The following is a 27,939-nucleotide window of genomic DNA, read 5'->3' on the forward strand; positions in this document are numbered from 1 at the left end:
GGGCTGGACAGGTGAGCTCTACAGGTTTTACACGCAGCGCCTACAGTGCGTTGTGGATACCTGCAACTTTGTCAGGAACTATACCTGCAATTGATGATTGTTCTTGATTGTATCTTCATCTCTGTTACATTATAACTATGTTGCCGGTCTGTCGCAATGTTCGCATGGGATTGCAGGACATTTCAATCAACCCGAGAGAGAAGAGGTCGGAGGGCAATGCGATGTGAGATAGATTCTAGAACAGGTAGCGCTGTACACATTTGCCATTTCTCTGCCTAAAAGAAGGATCCAGACAGGCAATCCGGGGGCATTGAGGACAGTGCTAGGTCTTTAGAGAGAGAGAAAGGGGAGGAGAACCCTGCGAGTCGTTTGACATTAACGGTCCTCGGCTGCTCGATCGACCAGTCACTGCGGCGGAGACAAGCGCGACTAGTTTGTATTCGATTAGAAGCATCACTACAGTCCACTAGTCTCTTCCCTGAGTGTCGGCTGCTTGCTAGCAGCTGCTTCCTAGCAAGACGATGAAGAAGCGAGAGAGAGAGAAAAAGGAAGAAAAAGCAAACAACCCCAAAGCATGACCCAAATTACATTTGTAATGACACATAACTCGTGTCTAGACCCGTAGTTTAACTGTCTCGCTTTTATTCTCGCTACAATTCACTTGCCTCGCTGGCCTTTTTTTTGTGTGTGTGTGGTGTGTTCTTTTTTCCGTTTGAAAGCTTTGCTTGGAAGTAGCATAATTTGCTTACCTCCCTTCAGCGTTCGCATCAGTCACCTCCGGCCTCTTGCCTGTGCGGCGAAGGTCAGAGGTCAGAGATACCCCGCCCCTGCTGTTAGCTTTACAGTGAAGTCGGGTGACGTGCAGTGGAGGGTAGGGTGGGCTGGGGGAGATGCCGCCGCTACACCTGACATTTACCTCTGCTGCAGCAACAGCTGCTTATAGGTTTGAAGACAAAGCTACTCTGGTCTGGCTCGACAGCAATGACTGATATGTGTGTGTCTGTGTGTGTGGGTCTGTGTGTGTGTGGCCTTAGGTATGTGTGAGTGTGGGAGGGGTGATAGGGTGAGAGATAAAAGAAATACAGCATTCAAGTTTCCGCCGGGGAACAAGGGTATATTTATTTGAACGTTGGAGACTATGGCGACACCCCAGACTGTAGTGCTTCACTTTATAACCCAGATTCCTGTCAACATATCATTGATCCTCCTTTTTTTTTTTAAAAAAAGAAGAAAGATATTCTGTATCAACAATATACAAAACGCGTGAGTAGACAGGGATTGTATGCACGCATATATGTGTGTATGTGTGCGTGCATGTGTTCGTGCACGTGCATATGAAAGATTAAGAATGTATGAGTGAGTGGCTGCATGAAATTGTCAATATGTCTTTTTGTGGATTCAAGAGATTCAAGTTTACAGGTACGTTGATGTCTAGTCGGTCCTCTTTGATCACGGAGACAACAGGTACGCTGTGGTCAGGTGTTTTGTCTTACCTGGCCCTCTTGATGGCGTCGATCCAGGCATTGCACTCTGCTTCGGAGTCGCTGCGCAGGTCGTACTGTCGCTGACCCTCTGTCTTGTATGTGATGGTGAAACAGTGCTGCAACACACAGGAACACAAGGACTTGTTATAGATGATGGTGATGATGATGATGATGATGATGATGATGATGATGATGAAGAAAAGATTCTTCTTCCTCTTTCCTCTCCAGTGAAGGACTCAATGCCCCAGAGACGGCAGCTAAATGTTGAAAATTTAGAGCTGCCTCTTGGAAGTCTTTCGAAAGTTTTGATACCTCCAGATTATCTGTTGACCCCGCCCTCTGACCTTTAAAGATTTACTGATTTACTTCTGATTTACGGGTTAAAGCTTCAGGAAAAACACACATACAGATACGTTCTAAAACCGTGGCTCTAGTCCAGACACGAGACATTTATGAGCAAACAAGAAAACATCTGGAAGAGGTTTAGAGGAGTGAGGGAGGGAGGGGCCCCACCGCAATTAGTGCCCTCCCCTCACTGGGGGGAAAAAGTCAGGTCTATCCGATCCACTGGCTTTACACTCGAATTTGATGAATCGTTCGTGAACTCACAGCCAGTCGGCGGTTGGCTAAGTCAGCAAAGGAAGCAAGGGACAAGTCACTCAATGCTCTTGAGAATGAAGCTTAACTTCATCAGACATTGTCGAGGGAATAAGAGCAACCGGACGAAAATCACATTAAGGGGATATGGTGGATGACGAGGTGACCAGACTGTTCCCAGCGTGAGGCTGCACTGGGGGTCGAGTCTTTGCCCCGACATCACTTGATGAGGCCTGCGATTGCGTCAGCAACGACCGGAAATACAATGAACCGTTGATCTTTCCGTTTGTCCCTGCTGGAACGAGGCTTTTGCATACGAGCTTCCGGTTTTGTTTTCAACATAATAGAGAAGAGCTGTTGTGGTGTAAAATCTCAAGCGTTTTGGTCTGTGATTTATTGGTTCTAAGCCTGGGAGAGGTTGAGAAACATTTAAATAAATAACTAAGCAACATTAAGCAATAAACTGTCTATTCTCTAACTACTCTGGGCATACGATATTGCCGTTCGCTATGCATGACGGGATAAGGTCAACAGGGTGATGACAGTGTCGTGATAACAGTGCAACGAGCGAAGATGACGTAAAGCAAAAGAAAATGAAATAAAAGGTAAACGGGTACGCAGGTACCTTCAGCACAACATCGAAAAAGTGAAAAAAAGAACAATCAACACGGTGACGGTACGCATGTACTGGTGCAAACGCCGAAAAGAGCAAAAGGAGAAAAATATAAAATAAAAAAGGAAGTCAGATATGTGTGCAATAGGCCAGTCGCGGATGTTTTGTTAGCGGCGCAGTGATTGGCTGGAGGGACGACGTGCGACAGTCGTTATGAGAGAAGCTACGGAGAGCTCTGATGAGGCTTCTTGCAACTTCTACGCGCGAGCCTGAGCTGTTTTCAGGATAATTGCTGTTTGCTTGTGACATTGATCAACTTCAGTGACGTCACTCGTACTTGGCTGCCACAACGGTTCCTGAGACCTTTGATCATAAAGGTTGGAGGCAGCATTGAGGCACGTGATGTCTTTTTCACTACTCGTAGATGGGGATGTACATGAACACAGAGAGAAGTGTGTGATTGATTGTTGTGCGTGCCTTTACATGAAAATAATAGATTTTCACAATATTTTTTTTCGCCGCATGCAGCTTATCAGCATCCATCGTCTCCCTGCACTTGAAGTTAAAGAACCTCCAGCCATCAGTCGAAAAATAAAGCTCGCTGGTTAAGCAATATTGCATTGATCGAATCTCTCCTAGGACATTTTCCCCACCGAGCCAGATGTCCGTAGCCAGGTCGATCTCGACGGGCAATCACTCCCAGTCACACTACATGTCACATGTCAACTGCTCCCGCAAGGGAGAGAATTTCCCTTTCAAACCAGGCGTCAGGCGGGGGCCTCCAAAGACCAATCTCTGGCGGTAGGGCCAGAGTTCAACTCCGGAGACTTTCTTCAACATGTCAGGTAATTTTTTAAGGGGAACAAACTCTAGAAGACAGACCGTGGTCTCAGGTGTGCCGAGAGCCTGCCATCAAGTACTGGGAAGTAAGAAAGGTGGAAGGTTGGTGGTGGTGGTTGGGGTGGGGATACTCCCAAGTGAGAGAAGGAGGGCAGAAAGGCAGCAACTTTCGGAAACGTGCAGCAACTGCAGCACAAGGGGAGTCAACTCCTTCATTGTTGCGTCTCTCTAACGTTGCTGGGAGGTTGGTTTGGCTGAATATGTGGCTGAAGCACATACACGCAAGCAAACACGCCTAAAAGCATTGCGATCTGGTGACAGGAAGTGAGAAATAGAGCAAATGTGTGTGTGTGTGTGCTGGCGTGAGTGGGGCGACATTGGCTCCAGTCTATTCCATGATGCTTGCGACTGTATCACAAGGAGCATAGATACAAATATATACATAATATACTTTATCTCTCTCTCTCTCACACTCAAGGATTGCTTAAAGATGATTTTCCCGTGTTAACTGCTAAAACAGCGTTGGAGTATGAGCCCTCGGTTTCGTTATGAACACGTGAAGAGGAAGAGCAAACGATACAGGCTCTCGTGTTGACGGAGATACAAAAGCTCATTAATCAAGTTGATGACTTTCATTTAGAAAGGAGTAAAAATACAGTAACTAGTGATTAATAATACAGTGAGTAAGGAGTATACACGGTACTGGAGCAATACATTTACGATCACCATACTTTTAGATATAAGGGTTTTAGTAAGGTGTATCCTTACCTCGCTGTAGTTCCAGAATTTGGCTGTGAAAAGGCTCACCGAGACCATCTAATGCTTCGTTAACCCGTTCAAAATGACAAAGAAGCAGAAAAGATGAGAATTTTATAAAAAAAGAAGACGAAGAAGTTATAAAAGGTAGTTTCGTGATGCTGGAGAGTAAAACGTTCGAGACCCACATTTATTTTGGACTAGCTTTTTTCCCTGAAGCCCGCCTCCTCTTCCTCGCTGCCTTTTATCACCAGCAGTTGTCATTGACTAAGTAAAACGAGGAGTAAGTTTGCTGCGACACACGGGTATCGAACCAGATAGTATGCACGCCTTTGGGTTTTGACTGGTCTAACAAACAAACTCTTAGCCAATCTCTTCAAGGTACAGAAAAGGAAAAAGAATAGGATAGACAAGAAAATGCTGTTTGATACACGATCATTGTTCACACACTGAGTCTACAGGGACCTAAGGGACAAGAGAGAGGCTTAGAAAGGTTGAAAAACAACTCACAGTGAGCACTACTTAGCCTTATTGATGGAGTTAAACACAATCTCCCACAGAGCAGCAGAACACAAACGACGATACACGAACACATCCTTCCTTCCTCTCTCCGTTCCCCCAAACAAATAAAATGTAACGCGTGAACTGCCAGGTATCAATGGCAGAAAATTTCGAAATGACTGCCTTTATTTTCTCCAAGCAAAGAATAACTGATTATAGACTAACAGCGAGGTATTCAAGCATGAAGCACAATGTCTCTGATTCGTCTAAGAGGATTACAGAACATGGGTAGGGTCGGTAACCAAACAACTTCCCCTTGATTCCCGTAGGCCATCGATCAGTCTTCAGAATTTTGAGTCTCAATGGCGGAGGCTGCTCGGAGTGATGCCAGAATACAGTTACAGAGACGGAACTGACAACAATCTTCGTGGTGTAAGACTCATCGGTGAGCTAGTAGTCTCTGTTGTACACTCACCAAGACTCATCATCATATGAACTATTTCACCAAGACTAGTTTTCATGCAACACATCATTAGCATCATTTAGAAGCTCTTCCACGCTTTATGATGAGAAAAATTATATATCAATTTAATCAACATGTTTTTTTCCCTTCACCTCTTTTCTTCCACCACAAAAAATAATCACAGCACAGTTTTGTGGAAAAAACTAGCCTAGCCATACCTGTCAGTACAAGTAAACTTTATTTGAGTCCCCCAGACATTAACGCTCCAAAAAAACATTTTCTTCCAGACCAACTATGACAGTGATGATGTTTAATGATTAACTCGGGTGTGAAGTTGATGCGTGTAGTAACTTGCAATGAAGTCTGCAGTTAATAAATGTCACTGACATGCTCGGTTAGGACATCCATCAGGCAAAGCCCATGCTTCTTACAATAAACACAATCATGAAATAAAAAAAGTCTTCGATGCGTAAGAAAGATGTTTCTGAATGCGCATTTCTTTAAAAAAAAAAAATCTCTCGAGGAGGAAAGATGCAAAATCCGAGATAACACAACCCTACACGACTAATGAGCCATGCTTCCTGTCGGCAGGGATTGATAGAAAGACAAACGAGTTCCCGTCACATCCGGAAATGCCTCAGACGCTGGATAGAGAGGTTATAGACAAACATGAAGTCAAGGTTGTGGATGGCACCGGTCGGGAAGGTTAGTGGGTTCGGGAAGGAGGTGGGGTGGCAGGGGTGGGTTCACCGATAGGCCAACTCTGCGTTCAGCTTGTCCAGGGCAAAGTATTAAGCAGCTGTGGAAGTGGTCCACCAGATGGAGAACCAATGCACGTAACTCACCAAGCAGCTGCTGGTCTCCGTCAAGGGCGGTCAGTCTCTGGAAGATAATCGTCTTACTACGGAGGTCGCATGCCAACAGTCTCAGCCCCAACTTACCGTTACCATAATCTTCTTATCTCACGTTTGTCGAGGACGCGCCGTTTTGGGGTGGGAATGGGGTGGGGAGATGGAGGCGAGAAGGAGACTGGCGTGGGAGGAAGAGAAAGTGAAATATTTCACTCCCGGCCCAGGAGATAGAGCAGCGGGTCGCAAACAAAGAACAGTGGTCTCTGGCGAGTTATTCCTCGTTTGGAACAAATCCGTTATTTTCGTGCTCTCAGATCACATCGCTGTCAGCTTTGTATACAAGCGAAAGTCAATCCAGACATTATCTTTCGCTCCGGAGGAGCATAAATAATCCTCCCCAAAACACTGGTATGTGTGTGACATAGCTGCGCGCGCGTCGTGTATGTGTATGCACGTGGGCATAGAGGATTTTGTATTATGTTGAATGTACGAAAATTAAAATCACGCACAACTTTCCGAGCATCGCTTTCGTCTACTCTTGAACTAGGCTGCAGAATAAAAGTAGTTGTGCACTCATTGGAGCAGGAAGCCCCATCTCTGTCATTATGGCTACCCGAAGATTAACCAGTCCTTTTCATTTCCTGTCTCTGTTCTCGAGCCAGGGCACGCGCACTAATATTACAAGGAGAGGCGATAATAGTTGCAGTGTTCGCGTGCCCGTGTGGACACCAGGGGAACCGAAGACTATGTTCAGAGAAAGCACGTCCAACGGCAAAATTGATCCCGTGGTGCCGGGCGCAAAGCTATCAGCGCTTCCCTCGTTGGGCTGTTTCTGTTCGAATTCCCCTTCCTCTATCCTCCCCTCCTCTCCCCACTATCACAATGCGTCAAACCAGCTCGTGATGTCTACAGTCCGTTTCATAGATTGCAGAAAACGTGAGAGACGATTGCTTCCCTGTAGGCATAGCTATTATCTCCTTTATCTCTCTCCTCCACAAGAGCAGTTCATGCACTTTATTGGGTCAATACCAATGATACCAAAATCAGACCAGAACACAGGATAGAAAAGTAGGATTAGAATCAGTTTATGTTAGTCTCTGTGTCTCCCATGCCAGGAAATGAGTGTCCTATTTCATCGGTGTCGAGTCCTGCCCTACAAAAGATCCCTCCTTTACTGCTCCTTTGTTTTTGGTCACGAAACAGACTTTTTTAAAGGAGTTCTCGGCGCCTTAACAGCGATGAAAGGAGAGTTAGGCGCCATAAAAAATAGTGCGAAAACAAAGTTACTGTGTCACGCCTTACAACCTGATTTCATTCGAATAGAAGTCGATAGAAATGATTGGCTGCTTGAAGTTGCCTGTCGTCCCGTAGAATTACAGACATTTTCAGAATCATTCCTTCATGTTTAACAGAGTCTGAAGATTAGGAAGTCTAGTCTGCGCTAATAGCTTTGGAGCAGATGTATACAACACGATGCACGCTGCTCTTATCCTTTACTGATAAACTGTCGTAAACACAAATAAACGAGAAAGACAGTAACTCTCTATGTGGGATGCATAAAATAGATAAAGAAATCTTCTGAGAAAAACTTCGAATTCCGAAGGAAAAAACGCTGTTGAGCCTTCTTGTCGACAGCTTGAATGTTGATATCGCAGAAAAGTCTCCTGTTTCGAAGATTGTCCCTAGGTATTTAAATGCATTGACAAGTTTCATCTCCTCATCATAGATAACTATTTATCTCTCTCTCTCATGTGAAAGATCAAGTTTTCGGTAAGACATATGGAACCACGTGTGGCAAACCTTAACCTTTATATTATTATTTTTTTAATTAATTTTTTTACAGTTTTTTTGCGATGTGAGTGAGCAGCAGGAAGGCCGTCAAGATGTTAAAACGAGGCCAACACGAGGGTCTCGTGCGCATGTGCTGACGTCATGATGCTAAACTCGGCAACGGATCGACCACTAACAACGCGTGTCTCTTTAGGATGAGTTTCATTAAAAGTGCACAGGAGGCAGAGTTTATGGAAAATGGAATCCTCGGTCCTCCTTCCACCTCCTCCTGCTGTTTTTCTTAATTATAAGGACTTTACACTTTTTAAAATATTTATAAACTTTATTCGCGGCATCGATGCGGTGGACAAGACTCTGTGTGTCTCTCTCTGTTTCCAGAATCAACCTGAAGATTTTGACAGTCTTATCTTCGTCTTAGTAAGTTATTAAAAAAAAATCTGCCATCAGCTTCAGTTGCTGAGGTAGGGGTCATTTTCTGCTTGATTAGTTGACCAGCGGTTGTCTATTTGAGGACCAGCTGGCGTCCACTGATTTGGACAGGAAACTTCCCTAACATCACCAATGACAACGAAAGTGACAATTCTTTATTGAAGGAAACTGGTCATCATCAAACCTTGTTAGCAGAAAATATGCATCCTAATCACTCACCCTCTCAAAACTGCAAATGATGATGAAAAAAAAAAAAAAAATCAGTTTCTCGTCCACTTACGATAAAGACTCTTTTAGTTTTTGCAGCTTTTAACTACCGCCCTTGCTCGAGATTTGTCGACTCTGTCCTAGCTGATGACAGCAGCAACCAAATGCCAACGCTCAGCGATGAACTATTATGGGATCGGCGAGACAAAAACAGCGCGGCCATCGTCCTTTATCACGCAGGGATCGCCGGGAAGAGTATCATTGGGAGTATCAAGTGTACAGCTTGGTTCATCCCCCGGCTCCTCCCTGCCAGTCAGCAGTCCCTCCCGCCCAGCCATCCTTTCGCTTTATCCTGTTGTCAAGGCAACCACGCAATCTACTTTACAGGAAAATACTTTATGCTTTCTCTTTTTCGGCTTAATGCCGCACCAGCGGTAGTTTGCGCCATCTTGGCACTGGGTGATGTATAATGTATCTGCTGGAGCTGAGCTGCAACCAGTGCCAGCAACAGTCTCCTGAGTGGTATTGATAAAGTTAAGGACTCTGCACGACTTCTTCTTTTCTTCTTTTGTTTGAAATAACGATGTCAGTTAATAAAACTTTTTTAATTACTCCGCATCTACGCAGTGGAACAAACGTTCACATCTGAAGATTTTTTGTTTTAGCTGTTGTTATAGGGCTACAGGAGAGTTCGGTTATTGAGCGACATTGTTCTAAAACATGAAACGCTTGAAATGTGTAATTTATGTATTGAGTCGATATACATTTTAAATTTACAAATTGAGTAGAACGCGCTCAGTCTGTATGTCATTCAGTAAAAGGAAGTAAAATGAAGGATTGGGTGTCCTGGGTTCAAATTTCGTCTCGGCTACGCTGTTTTTTTTTCTGCATCTGGCGCTTGTTTACAGGGCTGGCTGCTTTGTTGTGATACATTATAAAGTAAACAATTCTGTTGCTCTTGTTTCATACAAACAGATATTCTTTTTTGTTTTTGTTTTTTAGCTGTACTGGCCAAAAAGAAAACATCTGGAAAAAAAAGAAAACCTTCACCATTAAATAAAGACAGCCATTCAGACATCTTGCAACCTCGCTTTCCACCCAGCATTATCTCAAACACTTGTTTACGATTGGCGTTGATTGAGGGGCCTTGTGTTCCCCCTAATCCGGGTTCTCAAATGTTGACATTTCAAAACTCCATACTTTCAGCAGAACAAGAAAACGTTGAAAACACATGGTCATGGCACAAACCAGCAAATGTGACGAGTGCACTGGCTTTTGTTAACAAAAGGTTCTCCCTCGCCAGCGCCGTCTACACTTTTTAAATGTTTATGTCCTCAGTCCCAAGTTTATCTTAAAGCAGCGAAAATTACTAAGTGCCAGCTTGGATGGCGGTAGTGTAAGGTCTGGGATTGGGACATGATGGATGCAAACTGTCCCAGCTTAATACCCAGCTTCTTCTTCCCTTGTGAAAATGTCAAAGATACAAACAGCTTCTAGCGATAAACAGACGCAACATAATTTTCTGTCTTGTGTTCTCTGTTGACATTATTTATGAACCAAGAAAAATCAAAAGTGGAGAAAGGACCTACAAGATAGTCTTAGATACACATAATGATAGATATAAGGCTGAAAAAGAAAAGGTCTGCGAATGTATTTGCGGTAACCGACATTGACGCCACTTGAGATAAATACAAAGAAAAGAAACAAACAATTTTGTTTACTCGAAATGGCGAAAGAGCGGCGGGAAAATCGGCGGCTATTTTTGCGAGAAGAGAAATTTGATACGCAACTGTAATTCACAAAAGAATGAAAAGAAACAGTGGGTAAACAGGGTAAATAGGGCAAACAGATGTTAAACGGGAAAGTAGGACGTGTTCAAGAACAAAGATTATGATAGAAGAAAAAAAGAGTAAAAAGTGAAGAGAGAAATTGATGGTGGTCAAATGCTGTTGTCATGATGATGATGTATGGAGGAGGTGGTGAGGGTGGATGGTGAAGAAGACGAGTCAGTATTTTACACCAAGCTAGCAGGTATGGCTGTATCGCTGCAGAACCACCCAACCCTGTAAAATTATGTCACATACAGAGGTTAAAAAAAATGCTCGAAACGAGATTCCGAACCCAGCGCACCTGAATGTTACTGGAGTGATGATGATCTCTTAACTGTTGCACCACTGGAACGTCTTAAATTCGGCAATTTACCCATGGGTACCATTTCCCTAACCTGGCTAGTGAGCTAGGTGGGGTTCAGTCTACCCAACAGACAAATTCCCGATTTACGAGACATCGAATGGGTGAAGCTAGAATTCCCGAAAAAGACATTTGAGAGGAGCTCATCGGTTCAGGCTAAAACTGGATGCTCATCTCAAACGAGAACTTTTAATAAAAATAATAAAATGAAAAAGTATGCTAGAAGGTTTATTTGTCGATATATTACTTTATCAACTCCGACCACACAATGTTCTTCCAGGCAAATATCAGGAGACAGAAGTATTATTTATTTATATGTAGTAATTACTAAAATGACTGAAGAAGAAACAAACTGAAGGGCACCATATCGATTCGACATTCAGTTTCACGGTTTAGGACGTCTGCTACTCCCAGGGAATGAAGTCCATAAGAAGGGTATTGTATCCAACTGTTGTGTACCATCATGTTTGTCCAGTTTGTCAGTCGCAGGGTGCCATGGTGTAGGAAGAGGACTGAGGTCTTCCGTGAAAGTTGTTTATGTGTAAGTATTTTTGAACTCTATTAACACTAGTGATTGTACTCCTTTTCTCAGATATTTTATCTTTTTACAGCATTGACTAACTTTTTTTAAACAAGCGACCGGTGCTACTGAGGTTAAAATGTATTTTCTCATAAAAAACATTATTACGGTTAAAACCAGTACGTCGACGTGTAAACATGATTCTTTATTTCTCTTTCTCTCTCTCTCACTCTCACATACACACAACACAACCCCGAAAGCAATACATGGAATGTGAAACTTGTCTCCTTGTCCACCTTTAAGCTTCTTTCTACCTTTCTGACTGCTGTATTCTATCCTCTTTCAATATTTTCACAAAGTCAACACCGGTGTACAGGAAGTGAAAGAGAGCAAAATGAAATATGCTTTAAAGATTTTCTGCTTTAGGGTTAATGAGATATTTATCAAAACCGATTTATACTCTTCAATATTAAATGATTGTCAAGTTGTATATGTTGATGATAAGCCCTAACTTTTATTTTTGATTATTGACTCAGTCCTCTGAAATATCCATTAATTTGTCTTCTTCAAAATAAGCAAATATTTAAACAGATAATGACCAGTGGAAAAAACAGTTTGCTGCTGGAAAACACTCACATAGTTTCCAGTTTTTATATTTCTTAACGATGTTGATATTGCAGTTAAAAATAAGTAAATCAGCAAGATGAGTGAGGAAGGAAAACTTGTTTCTTCATAATATGTAGGATTAGAGTGAATTGTACTTTACATTTTTAATGTTTTGATTTGTGTTTTATTTTCCACAGCATTTGTACTGATTCGCTGAATATTTCGTTCACAAGAAATAATTTTTGTCACACACTTATATGTTTCAGAAAAATGATTATTGATAAGCGATAAATTAATTAAAAACATTGACAGAAAGGGAATGGTGGGTTCTTCGACGAATTAATTTTGCTTTCGTAGGGTCTTCCTGGATAAAATAATATTAACAGAACCACGAAATTACAGTGAAAATTTTCTGAAAAGATACATATTGAAAAACAAATAATATTTCTTATGTTGGTAGGCCGTCCTTTTGCTTTGTAGCTCGTCATTTATTAATGATGTTATAATGTACAGACTATTTTAAAAGCAACACAAAATTCATGACTGAAAAGAAAAGCAGAACTCTTCCCAACCCTATCCTAGTGGATAGTGGAAAGTGGATAATTATATCTGTGTCTACCTGTGTCTGGAATTTTATTTTCTCTGGGAAAGCAGCGGAAGAATGAGAACCGCAGCCCCAGGCTGCCCTGTGTAAAGGAAAACCGGAAATGATGAGCCGCTGGCTCTCTCCAGCGCATGCGTGACGTAAGTTATCTGTTCCTGCGCATTAGATAGCAGTCCGTTTCTCCCTATCATGTCTGTCCAGGACGAAAATGGAAAAGGATCAAGAAAAGGCGGAGGCCAAATGAACATTATCACGAAAGACGATCCACAGGCCTAGAAAAGCAGTAATTTGGAAGATGCTAAATCCGTCGGCGACCTGGAGGACACCATCGGTGACGTAGAGTCTAGAAACGAGAACGAAGCGAGACTTCAGGAGGGGCAGACAGCCACAATGGCGACTGGCAGGACGAGGACAGCAGGCACGCTACTCGCTGCAGTGGAACTAATGGCTTGGTGGCGGGGAGAGGAGAGACCGAAAGCCGCCATCCCTGTAGGTTTGAGTAAACACCCTTAACAAACTTTATTCGCAGAACACCACTCACCCCATTATCGTATTGTTCCAGACTCCATTCTTTTTGTTAGAGCTGTTATAGTCAAGAAGAAGAAGAAGAAACTTACGAAACTTTTGTAAACTTTATACATCTTTGGTAGAAGAGTGTTAAACTTAAAGAAAATCAAAACAAATATTCCTTGCAGGACAATGGTCAAATGTTTATATAATTTGCAATTTGGAAAACATTAGACAGATATACAAACAGAAAACTATTTTCAAAAGTAGACAGAAGAGAGAGAGAAAAAAAGAAACCCGGGTTAGGGTATTGAAATAGTAAGATTCTTAGAAGATGCTAAGGGATGGGATTCCAATGCTGACAGTGAACAGCGTTCACATTCTTGCCTCCTCATGATCTTTCTGAGGGGCCGATCCCCTACCCTATGGTTCCTACTCCACTGATCTCGCTCCACAGTCTGGCCTCCACCACCACCACTACCTGTACTGAATCACCTCTCAAACACTCACGTACACCCCGCAAGTGTCGGGATTAGCCTCGATCTGACACATAGAAAGCTTTCTGCTTCCACAGAACGTCTGGTTAGGTAAAGAGGAGAGCATCCAGCAATGGTAAACATCTCATCAGCCAAAACCGCCGCGCCGCCATGCCGCGATACGCCACAGGCGCCCCCTGGAGGCCAACGACAAGCCTGAAAGGAAAAGATAAGCATGACAAGAGCCAACAGCCACTGATACTGAGGCTAGGATAGTGACGTCAGAGGTCGTGCAGTCCACCCCAGGGTTCGAGATGCCACTGCCGAGGTCAGTTGAGAGGTCTTGTCAGGTGGACAGGCAGGTGTCGTAGGTATGAAGCAAAGTATTCTCGTCTGAGGTTCTCCGAAATTTGAGATGTTACCTGAGATAAGAACACTCTTGGCCGACTTCTACAACTGTGAGAAGTTCCCTCATCGGATGCTGTATAGTTCTTCGCTCAGTGTTCGTAACCCATGTTCCTCATCACCTCCCACCATGAGGTAGTGTGAGCGAGTGACATCAGCCACTGACCTTTTCCCTGTCTCTCAGACACCACGCCGGACGTACAGGTTTGAAAGTCGGAATCGTGTGACCTTTTCGCCGCCATCTTGGCTGCTGTTAGCTGGAGGAATGGAAAAAAAAAAAAGAAAGAAAAAGAAAAAAAATAAAAGGGAGAAAAACAGAAAAAAAAGAAAAAGACAAGGAAAAAAAAAGGAAGAAAAATACAGAACGAAAATAAAAAAGTCGGTGTGTATCAATATGACATTAATGATGATGGAATGCGACTGGCGTGGCGCAGTGTTCCTTGCAGCCATTTGTTTGGCAGCGCCACCTACTTGGTCTCGCGCAGCAGACGCCGTCCTGTTATTAACACGGGAGGACATACGATGTGGTTGGCTTGAGGGGAGGGGCAGAAACTGGAATCGAAGGGAGACGGCGACTCATCCCGCAGAGCACGGAAGGAAGGAAAAAAGGCCAGATGGTGGGGATAGTATCGTCTGCTTCCCCTTCGAGACCGAGGCCAGCTTCACGATCCTCTGGACACGATTTCTTCTCCCTCCACCCTTCTTTCCCTCGACATACAAGCGTCCCTAGGATTGTGTAAAAGTAGGCAGTGAATGGAGATCCATACGCACAAACTACCCCAGAAAATATTTTTGTGCACGTATATAAAAAGATAGAAGAAGACATTGTAGTCGTCTGATATTTTTGTCCAAGTTTACAGCGAGAAAAAAAAAAAGAAAAAAAAAGTTATGATGAAGATGATAAGAAAGAATAAAGGATCCACACTTTTTGTCGATTTAAAACCTAAACGCGGAGAACAAGAAAAATGTGTAGAAAAAAGGGTTCATTCATCTAAAATTAATGTGAAAATTAAAAAGAAAAATAGGAAGAAGAAAGGATGCATTCACTTGTGTTATTCTGGCCCGCGCCTGCACGAGTATGCATACGCATACGCGTGTGTGTTTGTGTGTGTGTGTGTATGTGTTTGTGTGTGTGTGTGTGCAATCCCAACATCACATTGCATTTACTGAGACCGATACACCCCATTGGTCACTGTCAGGTCACACATTGCCTAAATACCATCGCGTGAAAGGCACGTGACAGCGAGTCTACCGTCTTCAAAGAAAAGACAAATTCAGCGCCTCATTGATGCCAGTGGCGAGGATCAATAGGATGCACAACGCTAACCAACTAACTACAGGAGAGAGAGAGAGGGAGGGAAAAAGTAAAGAGCAGACGAGCCGATGTCAAAGCTTGCCGACAGACGCGCCCACCTGTAAAATTGCCTCATGAGCCTGCAAAGGCTGCAAATTTATTTGACAGACGATGGATTGGAGGACAGGAAGGAGCCAGAGAGAGAGAGAAAGGCACGTGTCATGGGGCTGGATGCGGGACGAGACGACAACAAAGCAAACCGAAAAATAACTGGCTTGGACATAATGACGTGGCATCGCTTGTTGCGTCAATTCCGGTCAGTAAAAGACTGTCGCGATCGAAACAATGTTGTAGAAGATTTGGATGAAAGATGTTCACTTCTGGCAACTGTTATAGACGAGCCGAAGGCTACAGTGGGGAATGACAGAAGGCTGGTATCTGTCTGTCTAATGTTAGTCATTATTGTTGTTGTTTAGCTTACGTCGGACTTATCGCCTTAACGCCGTCAGATGCTTCGTGCTGTCAGCCACATGCTTGTTGCCATTATCAGGGGCAGTGCAGGTAGAGAGAAGGGGGTGACAGTGGTGGGGGGATAATATATGAATGGGAGCGAGGCAAGGCAGGCAGACGAACGGATATAAAATAAAAAAAATTGAGGGGGAAAGGACAGAACACGTCTATATCATAGACACAACATCTTCGATCAGCGAAGAACGAACAACTGCAAGTTTCCGTCTCCTATAAAGATGACATTTATCATGTCATTCCCTCTAGCGCCTTTTATTTGCTCTTTACCTGCAACAACCTTGACCCCAGTGAAATGTCAGGCGAGAAAGGGGTGGGGGGGTCGGGGTGGAAGAGAACTAATCTCCATGGGAACGTGGACGGTAAGCGATGGTACCGTTTCGGTAACCGCGAAATTTCCAGATACAATTTGGAGACATCGTCCTACCCCCTCCCTCACTCACTCACTCAACCCCTCCGTGCACACAAACATCTCTACCCCACCATCCTCTACATCGTCAAGTGAACTGTCTGGCGCGACACAGGGCGTGGCAGTCGGGCACAAGACGCGTTCCGACCCCCAGGGGGCGCTTCGTGCTCCCATCATTAGCGCCTTGCCTCTCTCGCTCCCCACGGCGGTGGTGGCAGGCTGTGGTGGTGGTGGTGGTGACGACGACGTCGGCACGGCTGCTGCCATGCTGCTAAGGATGTTGTTAACTGAAATTGGTGCACATCGCCGCCGGCTGGTCGTCGGCGTAGCTGCAAGAGATGCGCGCCGGAGTCCGTCCTTCGACTGGCGGTGGGGAAGCCGTTGATGTACTCGCTGTGCGTGAGCGCATGCTGAGTTGTCGTTCTTGCTGTCGGGGGGGAAGTGGTAGCCGGGGGGAGTCAATGTTTTGTGCCGTGCCGGTAACTACACCGTCACAACACCGCACTGCAAAGCAGCAGCACTGTAAATATTTTGTACATGCAGAAAACAAACACTCGAACCCAGATGAGATCTGAACCGAAGGATCCCCAAACCACTATGTCGTGGTGACAAACTATTAACCGTTACGTCAGTGGACTGCTGATGACCGGCCAAACTGTATAAGCTAAACTATCGCGGTCATTCAAAAATACATCACAAACAACAACAACAACAACCAACGCATCCTATAGACGAGCCTTGAGAGTATTCAGCTTGCGCGTGCGGGTTTGAGATTCCCGGCGAAAGGCAGAAGGTCAGACGACCGGATGCTGGTCGACCCACGGAGGCTCAGCAGGGTATCAGCATGGTCTAGACCCCGGCTGGTATAATTTTAAGCAATTTCCTTAAAGAGTCCAACGAAATTGCCCGGCAAAATGAGGCACGCGAAAACCGAGAAGCAGACCTACGTGCGACTGACGTCACGACAGGTCACGTGTCTGACGCAGCGTGTCTTGAGGGGGGTGACGACGCAACAGCTATGGCGCTCGAGGGTGAAGGCCGCGATAATGTTATAGGTCACAATTCAACATCAGTGCTGGCGTTGTAATTAGGGTGACTAGTACTTTAGTATAAAAATGTCTACGATGCTAATGCAGTGACAAGGGTTAGTTTAATTACCTCCCCTTACTTAACTAATCGTTAGGAACTGCTGACTTTAAGGGAGGAAACTCTACCAAAGAGATAATACCTTTGCTCGATGTAGCTAGTGTAGAATTTCTCCCTCCTTTTCTCCACCATTTGTTGACGGAAATCGTCTTTCCGGTGAGCGTGCGAACAGGCCGTGAAACAAGAGAGACAACTGTTACTGTTTTAAGTATCCCAATGGATTACTTGCCCCCTGTCCACCCTAGTAAGAAAAACCTATACAGTAAGTCGGGATCTAAGGTGATAAATACATTCGAAGGTTCTGGAACCCAGGGGAAAAAGAGAGAAAGGAGGAGGGGCGTGAGTGAAGAAGTTGACAGTTGTGTGGGGTGAATGAACGTCACACAGAGTAGAAGGTAACATCACATTTGAAGGACTGTGGAGGTTGTCACGTCCGAGAGAAGACGATAGGAAGACCGAATGGAAGCTGTTAGCACGCAGGAGAACGGTCTCCGAGCGACAGGAGAGGGTAGAAAGAGTTGTCACGAAGACGTCCAGGTAGAGGAAGCGCTGCCAATGGCCAACCTCCCGAAGAGTGGCGTGACGTCACGAAACGAGTCTTAAAAGTCAAAGTTGAAGATAGTCACGTGATGTTACGATCGTTAGGGTGCGAGATATTTTTGGGCAGACTTATCTCTCTCTCCTTTTATCTTAATGGACGGAGCTAATCTCTTCTCTCTTTTTCCAGTCTTACCTTTCAAGAGCCATTTCCACACCTGGGGTCAACTGGAAAGAGATACGCTTGCATCACTGGGATATCGAACCAGCGCCTAGTGTGCGCCTTTGTGTTTGGGCGCCTGCTCTACCCAGTAGGCTATCCGCTTCCTAACCAACGTACGTCAGCGACTCTCCCAGCGACCTCCCCACCACACCTCCAACCGCATCAATTACCTGGCTGTTGAGCGAGCAAACCGTGGCTACTCTTAGTTTTTGTTCTCTTTGATCTCCCCGAAAATATTCACAACAACATCGCTGGTCGGTGGGCAGGGCGGAAGTTGCTGTGGTTTCCGGTTTCCGAACAGGGAGTTTGAAAAGTTTTTGTTTCCTTTTTGTGCTGTGCTGGCATTTTAAAACAAGGGAGATAATAGCCAAGATAAATGCCTTTTTCTCTGAAAGAACAGCCGGTTTTCAGTCTTGAAACTCTCCTCCAACCACTCAATGTCGGACTGATGCCGGTCTAAAGTACTTTATCTTCTTCGGATATAAAGCAAGGTGCTACAGTTTCTGGATACTGTATATATATAGATCAAGGGAAGTAAGTACCTGGTCAGTTTATTTGCGTAATGCCTCTACGGAGAATATCTGGATAGCGTTTAGTTAATAAAATTTTTTTCTGACGACAGGTAAAACCTTAGTATATAATCTTCGAAAATCTGGGTGAATACCCACCTTCTATTTTCACTATACATAGCTACAAAATCACAGCACAAATTAATGCCAAACTCGTGACGTCACGCTTGTACACAGATAACATAATCGCAGTTCTTTCATTGACTATCACGCGCGATTCTGATGTCTGATGTCGGTGATTTCATGGACATGACGATTAGGGGATAAAAGGTTAAGTGTCTGAGGCTGATCCCAACATGCATTTGACAAAATGAAAACACTGCATGGGCACGCAACTCGCTGGGAACATTGAAAGTGGCGGATGGTAAGCTAAGCTCGCTCTTAGTTTGGCAACCGCATGTGGTCACGTGATACGGTGGTGATTGCAGTAGAAACAGGCGAGAAGAGTTACAGGCCCTGTCTTGTTTGCTTGTGTTCCTCAAGCTTGTGTTGCCGAAATGCAGGAATGTGTTAGGTAAATAAATAAATCTCTGCTAACAGTTTTGCGACTGGAAGCGCAAAGAAACGAGAGAATGAGAGAGAGAGAGACGAAAAGAGGTGTGGGTTATAAAGAGAGATAGAGACTATTCAAAACAAATAATCTTGAAGTAAAGACTATCAATCTACGGGGTGTGTACATTTTGTACCGCTTTGATCTTGAGGTTGCCGCCGTACTAGGCAAGCAACGGTGATACCCACCCTCATGATAGACAGACGAACACCAGAATGTTCCCAAAGTTTTTTTCTCTACCTGAGCCCATTTATCCACCTCTCTACGCTGATAAGCGTTTGTAATCTCCTGCAGCCTTGCTTCTGGTCGAGGTTGTTGAGAGGAAATATTTTTGAGGATTGCGGTTCTGTGCTGGCTTGTAAAGTCAGGGCAAAGAAAAACAAAGCTTATATATTTATTACTCTCTGGAGCATTAAGAACAAAGAACAAGTAAAAAAAATTAGACATTTGAGGGAAATACACATATAATAAGGGAAAAGGCAAGTAATTTAATGACAAATGCTAACAAAAATTGAAAAAAAAAACGAAAGGTGGTCAAGGACAACGGGTAGGTAAAGGATGATCGCTAAACTCCTCGTGAAAGCATAAACAGCGAGCTTCTCCAACTTCACTTTGTGCCCACCTGCAAACTTGGCCGCTTGGCCACTCTGTAGAACGCTAAACAAGCTTCACGAAAACAAACAGTCGTGTTAGGTTATAAGTCTTGGCATTGCGGTTATATCTGGGAATCGAACCTTCAAGCTACAGACCAAGTCCACTTTGAGAATCACGGATCTGAGATAATCAGAGTGTATTGGTTTAAACGATATTCTCGTAAACTAGCTTCCGCAAACCATGTGATCCTACGTCACAAACAGTGCGGGCAAAACAGCCAAGAGTTTTCCGTTACAGGGGGTCAAGGATATGGGGTGGGGAGGGTCACGTGCTCTAAATGCGAGGGCGTGGGGATCAAGTTCGAAAACAAAGCATTTTTGTGCCTCAGACCTTCCTAGTTGTCCCCACCTTCCTCTTCAGATCCGCAAGACCGATTTCTCATCCTTTGTCAGACAGGATTTTTTTGTATGAAGATAAAGGCCTGTCGGACATAATCAGTAGTGTGTTGACTGCAACAAAACACAACCCTGCTATTGAGTGCTAACGAAAGCTTTCAATTTTATTGCCCTCCCCTCCTTTATCTCTTCGTCTGTCTCCTGTGTCCAGTCGTCTGGCATTACAATATACAATTTCGGCCGTCAGCTTCCAAAGGATACACGATGTGGCATTGTTAGATTGTTATGGACGTGACCAGAGCTACAACAGCTCTCTCACACACACACACACACTGCCTCTCTCAATAAAGAATATTCACACTAGTAAGCTTATCTTCAGTCCAGCAAACGTATGTCGAATGAGTCATGTTCACAGCAATGTAGTCTGGGGTTGAACTTATTACCATCTTCTCGAGTTGTCTGTTTAGACAAAGTTGGTGTAAATTAAGTGTCTCTGGAATGTGATGGACAGATTAGCCTCAGAGAACCCTGCAGCGAAGAAACTAGGTACAGACATCGAAAGATTTCTGTCATCTGCTCGGACATGTGAAGACAGACTGCTGGATGCTATTTTGACCATTGGCTGATTCCCCGCTTACCAGCAAAAGAAGCCAAATCCATCTCTTAACACCTATTACCCTTGCCAGCGCGATAAGCAAATTGCACGGGTCGAATTTGCCTCCCACAGATGTTTGGATAATACTGCTGACAAAGCTCTAGTTTCATCACAAGGGAGCTTAGTGTTAACGGCAGACAATCATAAGGTTGATTGGGATTAGGTTTCTTAGAAGTGGAGCAGTGTTACAATATTTTCAAGATGAGTGAAATGTGAATCAACAATCCACAAAGATGGACAGTACAGTAATGCAAGAACCCAGACCCGTGCAGTTCTGCAGTCATTAGTGAACGCCTTACCACTGCGCTAGCAGGCACCCACGTAATGGTGGCCTCGGTAGCGCAGTGGTGAAGCGTTCTCTCACCCTCCTAGCTGTGAGGATCGTAACTCACTTGGTTTCGAATCTCATCTCGGGCAGGAGCGGCCTAAACCAAGTGCAAACTGTATACCTAGACAGACCACACCAATATATATTGAATATAAAACAGGGAGAGAATAAAAAGGACACAGCAGATGACAACGAGGCCGAAAAAAACATTGTTTCTTGATAATTAGACCGCTGTATTTACTAATATTGCAAGAGTCGGAGCAGTAAGCTATATGTAGTAGTATAAAGTTTGGCCGTAATGAGAATATCACGGGTCGCCACTTGATTTTATTGACATTGGCGGGAGGAGGGCCCACCCATTCTTTCTCTGCCCGGGGCCGCCACGAGCCTACAACCGCCCCAGCCTCGGGATATACTTTACTTTACTGTTTTGCAGCTGCTCATCCGTTCATAACCTTTCTCCTCCCTTCCACGAAATCACCATTAAGTAGAAACATTTTCCTATAAAACCAAGCAGCCAGTAAGCACGTGAGTTCCGTGCGCCATGTCCTCTCTATCTCCATCATCAACCTCTAGGGTGGAGATGGTGTCACTCCGCCATGAACTTTGAGCATACCCGTCGGCCATGCACCTCGAAATACGAACGTATATCGCCGATAAGAAAGCTGGGGTGGTGATTTGAAATTAAAGACTAAAGTTCTTGTCCGTACTTCAGCCCAAACACAAAGCAGTAGGATTATCATAACTGAAGAAGGAACAAAGCTGACAAATATGAACCGGTAATACTAGAAAACATTTGCCAGGTGGATATAGATGCCTGAAGGTGATGTATAAGTGATTTTATTCGGCTTTAACTGAAGAAGATTAAAATCTTAGTTAATGAACGAAACTATAAAAGGAAAGATGTTCATAATAATGATAATAATAGAATGTGTAGAACACATTATTCTGACATTGCTTCGCTAGACGGCAGGCAGTGATGCCAGATAAGTAAAAAGACAGCAATTTCAGGAAAAAGAGTGAACGAAATTAGAAGAATTATGGGGATGGAAAGAGAATAAGGAGAAACAAAAACACACACTTAGATATAAACATTTAGAATAAAAAAACAAAAACATACACTTGCAAATAAACATGTAGGCAGGAAAAGGTCCGTTTCAAAGTGGAGGGAAGAGGAGAGAGTGAGTGGCTGAATGAAACAAGAGGAAAAAAACAAGAAGAAAAAATGGAAATATGAGCAAAGGTGATCTCTTTACAGCCATTGTGGTCACAGAACCAGTGCTCTTCCACTTTCACTCACAGCTGTATTTTACTTTTTCTTTCCTTCTACACTCATTCATTAATTTTATGTTTATGTCGTACTTCCTATCTTTATTGTTATGTTGCCTTTTAGTACGTTTAATTTTTTTTTTCTTATTTCTTTTTTTTCTCGTTTGTCATGTCATTATTTCAATCTTTTATTCTTTCTCAATATTTTCTTTTGTTCGTTATATCTCCCTGTCTCTCATTCACTTTCTCTGCATCTCCTACAGTTCGCTAGATGGCGTGATGGGTGGGCGGTCTGCGAGGCTGGTCTTCACAGACTGTGGCAAAGATTTGTTGTCCATGATAGCAGTTAACACCCCGCTCTCTACTATCTGCGTTTTTTTCCGATTTGTTATCTCTTTCTTCAGCTGTCTTATCCCTGCAACTGTCTGTCTGTCTGCCTTCGGGCCTCTATTTTAGACTCCGGCCAGCCAAAGGAGCAATGCCAGCTATTGAAAGATGTTTGTTGGTTTATAATGAGAAGTTTAAGCTCTGTTTGAAAACTTAAAACAAGTTTCGCCATTTTCCATGGATACCATAGCAGATGTCCACTGGCGACAACAAATTTTGTTCCAAGAATTACTTTTGCGTATCTCACTCTCTCTTATATTTACTCAGCTAAAACTTGTTGGTCAACTCACGCGGTAGGAACATAGTAACAACAGGATGTATATTCTAACAGGATATATATATAAATTCTAACGGGGTAGTTCCACCAGATCCCGACTTGCGATCTGTGCTTTGTTGCCTAAGTCCTTTCCATGTCACCTGTTGTCTCAGGTAAGATTCCTGTCACCTGCAGACCACCTGACATCTTAGAGCATGACTTGCCAAGCTTAACGACCGTTACTATGCAAACATCCTCCCGTCTATTGTAAACAGATAATTATTTGCTGTTTATGAGAGACACTCGAGCTTTTAATGAAGGATAAACAAGCAATACATGCTCTCTTCTTTCTCTCATATGAGCTTGCCGTGTTTTTTTTTTCCATGTTGACTTTCTGTGATTTTTCATCTCCATTACATTAGACAAATCTGTTTCCACCATATTGACTCTCTGCCGGTGAGACCCGAAGAGCGAAAATGAGTTAAACATCGGTAGGCTGAACACCATTTCCTTCCCTTCTCGTCCTTCCAAGATAGCTTGTGCAAGAAAAGGAGGAACAGGAGAAGGAGAGAGAGAGAGAGCAGCAAAACGAATTTGTTGCTTAAATGTCTTCACGTCGTAATGTCAGGCGGAAGTTCTTAGCCAACCCTAGATCAAGCAGAAAACTTTTCTGTCGGGCAGAAAATGAAGCCTAGTAACTACATTTATTTAGATGTCACGGTCATCGAGCGAAAATAACACCAGGATTTCCTTAGTCCTTCCTTCCTGCTGAAGACCCCGTCCTCCGTTCTTTCTCCGTCTCTTTTATTTTTGTCTGTCTCTTAAGTGTCTCCGTCTGTCCGTCTATATTGTCAGGATGTCTGCAGTTTCGCCGATTACTTACTTTGTGAACTGAATAGGCACTATTCATATCTTTACATCACCTGTATAATTTTTTTTGTCCTTCGGGACGCTACGTAGCCCAAAGCAAAACCCTCCTAGATATTGAACTGACTGCCTCTAAAACTGAGTAGAGTATACATTTTTATTGATGCTTGTAAGGAAATTATTGTGTCTGCCAAACGGTAATACTAGAATATGACATAAAACATCAACACATTCCCGTTGTAGTAATTTACACCAGATTAACAGCTTTGTAAACAACCTCCAGCAGTAAACCCACCATAAGCTCTAAATCCACCATTAAGGCAGCTTTTTTTTTATCAGAAAAATAAGAATCAGGAATTCCTCTTTGTCCTAAAAATTGCCTTGAGCTTTATCACCTTAAAGAAACAGGCATCTCCACTTTCACAAGAAGTAATTAAGTAATTATTGCAATATTGTAACAAGAATAGGTAGCGACTGGCCATAAAGAGAAGCCCGCTGCCATGTCCGAAAGGTAAGCTAGCATGTCCTCAACAAAAGTTGTCATTCATGCAAGATATGCAAGCATTGCATCCAAGGGAAAACAAGGAATATTCCCACAAGAACGCCAGGGATTTTGTTCCATGGACAGACGAATGAGAGAGGACCTGACCGATGCCTGTTCCTACATGTCCCGCAACACCAGCGCCACCGATGCCTCTGAAGCATCCAATGACCGATCATCAATCATTTCGTGGAGGAAGAGGAAGCTAGCGAGACATCAAATTACAGAAGCACGGACTGAATTTTAAATTCTATTGTAATGCGGCTGTGGGTTTTCCTCTTTTTTGTCTTTTTTCGTTTGTTTTTTTTTCTTTGGTTTGTTCACCGCTTTTGTTGTTGTTTTAAGAAATATCTATTCATAGCTTTGCTTTCTAAGAGCGGGAACAGGCAAATGAGCTCCCATCCACCCGAAGAGGATCAGAGAGAGACAGAGAGGAATAGGTCGTGAGTGATTCAAACTCAATGAAGAGATTTTATGGATGGAGAGATTAAGCTAGCGGACCTAAGCTTAAGAGTAAGAGTAGTGTATCGTTGTGAGAAGATGGATTGGTTAGCAAACCCTGAAAAAAATAAGCAGAATGTTTATCTCTCCTTCACGAAGAAAACTGACCAGTTGTCATCCATCTTCATTCTATTCACATGCAACGAGCCGACCTGACTTGCTATATCTGTGTTCACTTATCTCTATGTTTACTCTATACCTACTTCTATATCTATCTTCATATCTACATCTTCCCGGATATGTTTTGTGAACCTCATCATAATTCAAATAGAAATCTCAACAAATGATGCATAAAAGTTTAAAATAATAAACTCGAAAAAACACACACGTGTGTGTGTGAGTGTGCGTGTCACACGCAAGTCTGCAGTTACTGTCGGACGAGACAAAATATCCGCCCAAAATCTGATTTAAAGAAACAAAATAACAGAAAAATAATGAAAAAACAAAATGATTAACCTCAGAATACTTAAAACACCAAGTCCCTGTTTTACAGTTTACTTCTGTAAAAAGTCCCTTTTGAAGCCTCTGCCCTCGGGTTGGGAGGTCCAACATGAAAGAACACCGAATACTAGTCTTCCCGCTTGTCTCAGCTCTTCAAGTTCAAAATCCAACCAGTATACCAAGAAAACAGATAAAAGAAAGAATAAAAAAGCTCAACAGGTTTTCACTTGAATAATTTTCACTCTTTGAAGTCTGGTCTGGACTTCACAACATTGAAGAAAAAAGAACTGGTTTCCCCGCCCTGTCAAGGACACAAAATCCCAGCAAAAAAAAAAATCATTTGTTTTCCGAGTCCTAATCTTCATTATTTGTACTGATGGAACCTCTCTATGACGCCGTTACATTACAAAAAAGGCCGTTATGAGAGGCTCACACTCACACACTCCCACGCATCTCGTCCAAATTTTTTCCGTTTCCCCTTGTCATCCAACAGATTAAAACAAACAACAGGTTTGTGACAATATGTTTGTGATTGTGATTGTGATTGTGTGCCTGAGTGCCTGTGTCTATGTGTACAAGAGTATCACAGGTGACAGAACGAATCAACGAGTGATTGAGCAAAAGGTGCGAAAAAAAGTCAGAAGGAAAAAAAAAACGTGGAAGAGAAAGATATAAAGGAAATAAATGAACGGAAGAAGGGGGAAATAAATGAACGGAAGAATGAGAAAAGAAAAAATAACGAAATCAAAATTAAAAAGTGAGAGAATGAAGGAAAGGAAAGAAATAAAACAAAAAGAAGGAAAAGTAGGAATAAAGAAATAAAAGAGACAGTCAAAAAGAAGAAAGAGCAAGACAGAGAAAGAAGAGGGAGAACTAGAGGAAAAGAAAGAAGAGAGAAAAGAATGAAAAGAAAACAAGAGAAGAAAGAATAAAAAATCTAAAGAAAAAAAAAGAGAAATAAGGAAGGAATAAAAAAGAATAAAGAAAGAAGAGAAAGGTTGGAATGTAAAAAAAAAGAGTAACAGAGAAGGCAAAGAAAACATAAGAAGAACGAAAGAAGAAATGAATAAACGAAAAAAAGTAAAAAAAAAGAAAGAAAGAAAGAAAGACATGAAGAAGGAAGGAATAAAAAAGAATACAAAGAAAGGATAAATAAAGACAGAGAGAGAGAGAGAGGCACGACCAATTAACTGGTAACATGCAGATCCTTGGCTTATCGATCAGGATGTTCAACATCGCAGGTTAATGCAGCACGACAAGGAGAGCCCATCGTCCTTATTCACTATCTTACTTCTCATTTTCTCTCCTTTTTCTTGTCCTTCTCTTTCTGCGCGTTAGTACACAAGCGAGCGAGTCCAGCAAGACTTCATGGAAAAGGTCGAGACATCGTCTGACGTTATCTTAGCAGCTGACGGAAACACGTGACGCGCATGCCCAGTCCGATGTGTTTACGTCTGGTGCGCACAATATCTTCAAACCAAAAAAAAAAAAAAAAAATTCCATTCATGTCGACTTTTCTCTTACCTCAAACATCCATGTACGAGATGAAATGTATTTGAGTGCTTGAATGTCATAGCAAGAACATGGCGTGTTTAAATTAAAATATAATGTGTCATGTGACTGTTTAAATTGTACCACTTGTCCTTAATCGGGCAACTAAAGATATATTTCAGCTCAGCACTACCGAACACATTGAAACACGCGAAAAAAAAAGAAATGCTCACAAATAAATTAAAGAAACATTAAGAAACATCACAGAGCGACTAATAACGACTACACAAGAAAGCGCAACTACCAAGATGGCGCCTAGCAGTCTCGGTCATAACGTACTCATTGGTCTCGGTGAGTACAAACCATACGAACAAACCAGTTCCCGTGTCCGCAAGCCCTTACCAAGAAGAGAACCAAGACTGCGCATGCTCATCTCGCGGGAAGAAGACTCGATTTCAGACCAATCAGGTCCTGCAACTGTGGGAGCCGTGCACGATTGCATGATGAATGGCTTCCTGCAGCCGGGCGCAAAGGGAAAGGCGCATGACCGGAAACGCCGGCTCACTAGTGCTCCAGCTCTTCTTTCTCTGTAGTGTAGTGTCTTCCCCCATCCTTCAATTTTGCAACCTCCATCCGTTTTGCCAGCCTCCATTACATCAGCTTTTAAAATGTTTTGTTCGCGTTCAGTTTTACAGGCTTCTACCATAGTTCAGGGGGAGTAATTTCGCGAGGGAAGAGTTATGCACGTGGAACTAATTAAGCTGTTGTTGTAGTGTTATCTTGTTTTGATGTCAAGGGAGTATCCCACATCAGTGGAAATGAAGGTGATTCTCGGGAGTATGCATGCCGGTCTTCAAAATGAAATCTCAGGAAAAACCTTTTGTCAACTTTCCAATAATGTCAATAACGACTACATTTGAGATAAACTAATAGTTCAGCTTTTGTTTATGTTTTTCTCTGACGCAAGATATAAAATTAAGGAGTGAACTATTTTGTTAACTGTGTTCGTGGACCTGCTGTGGCCTCGCGCCGCGTTCTGGCAATGGCGTGGCACTCTCTGAAGTCTACCCCGAGGGCTAAATTATTCTCGGATGACTAGGTTTAGTTAATTACAAGATAGT

General features: G+C 43.1%; 1 protein-coding gene across 1 annotated transcript in view; it reads right to left on the reverse strand.

Annotated features, from left to right (window-relative positions):
* Positions 1 to 27,939, reverse strand: part of LOC112554484 (ras-specific guanine nucleotide-releasing factor 1-like) — a 104,958-nt gene that overhangs the window by 57,514 nt on the left and 19,505 nt on the right. Inside the window, exon 2 of the mRNA XM_025222264.1 lies at positions 1,494 to 1,600. Within this exon, the coding sequence (XP_025078049.1) occupies positions 1,494 to 1,600 (107 nt within the window). The remainder of the gene's footprint in view (positions 1 to 1,493; positions 1,601 to 27,939) is intronic.

This window comes from Pomacea canaliculata, linkage group LG13 (genome assembly GCF_003073045.1).
Source record: "Pomacea canaliculata isolate SZHN2017 linkage group LG13, ASM307304v1, whole genome shotgun sequence".
NCBI lineage: Eukaryota > Metazoa > Mollusca > Gastropoda > Architaenioglossa > Ampullariidae > Pomacea > Pomacea canaliculata.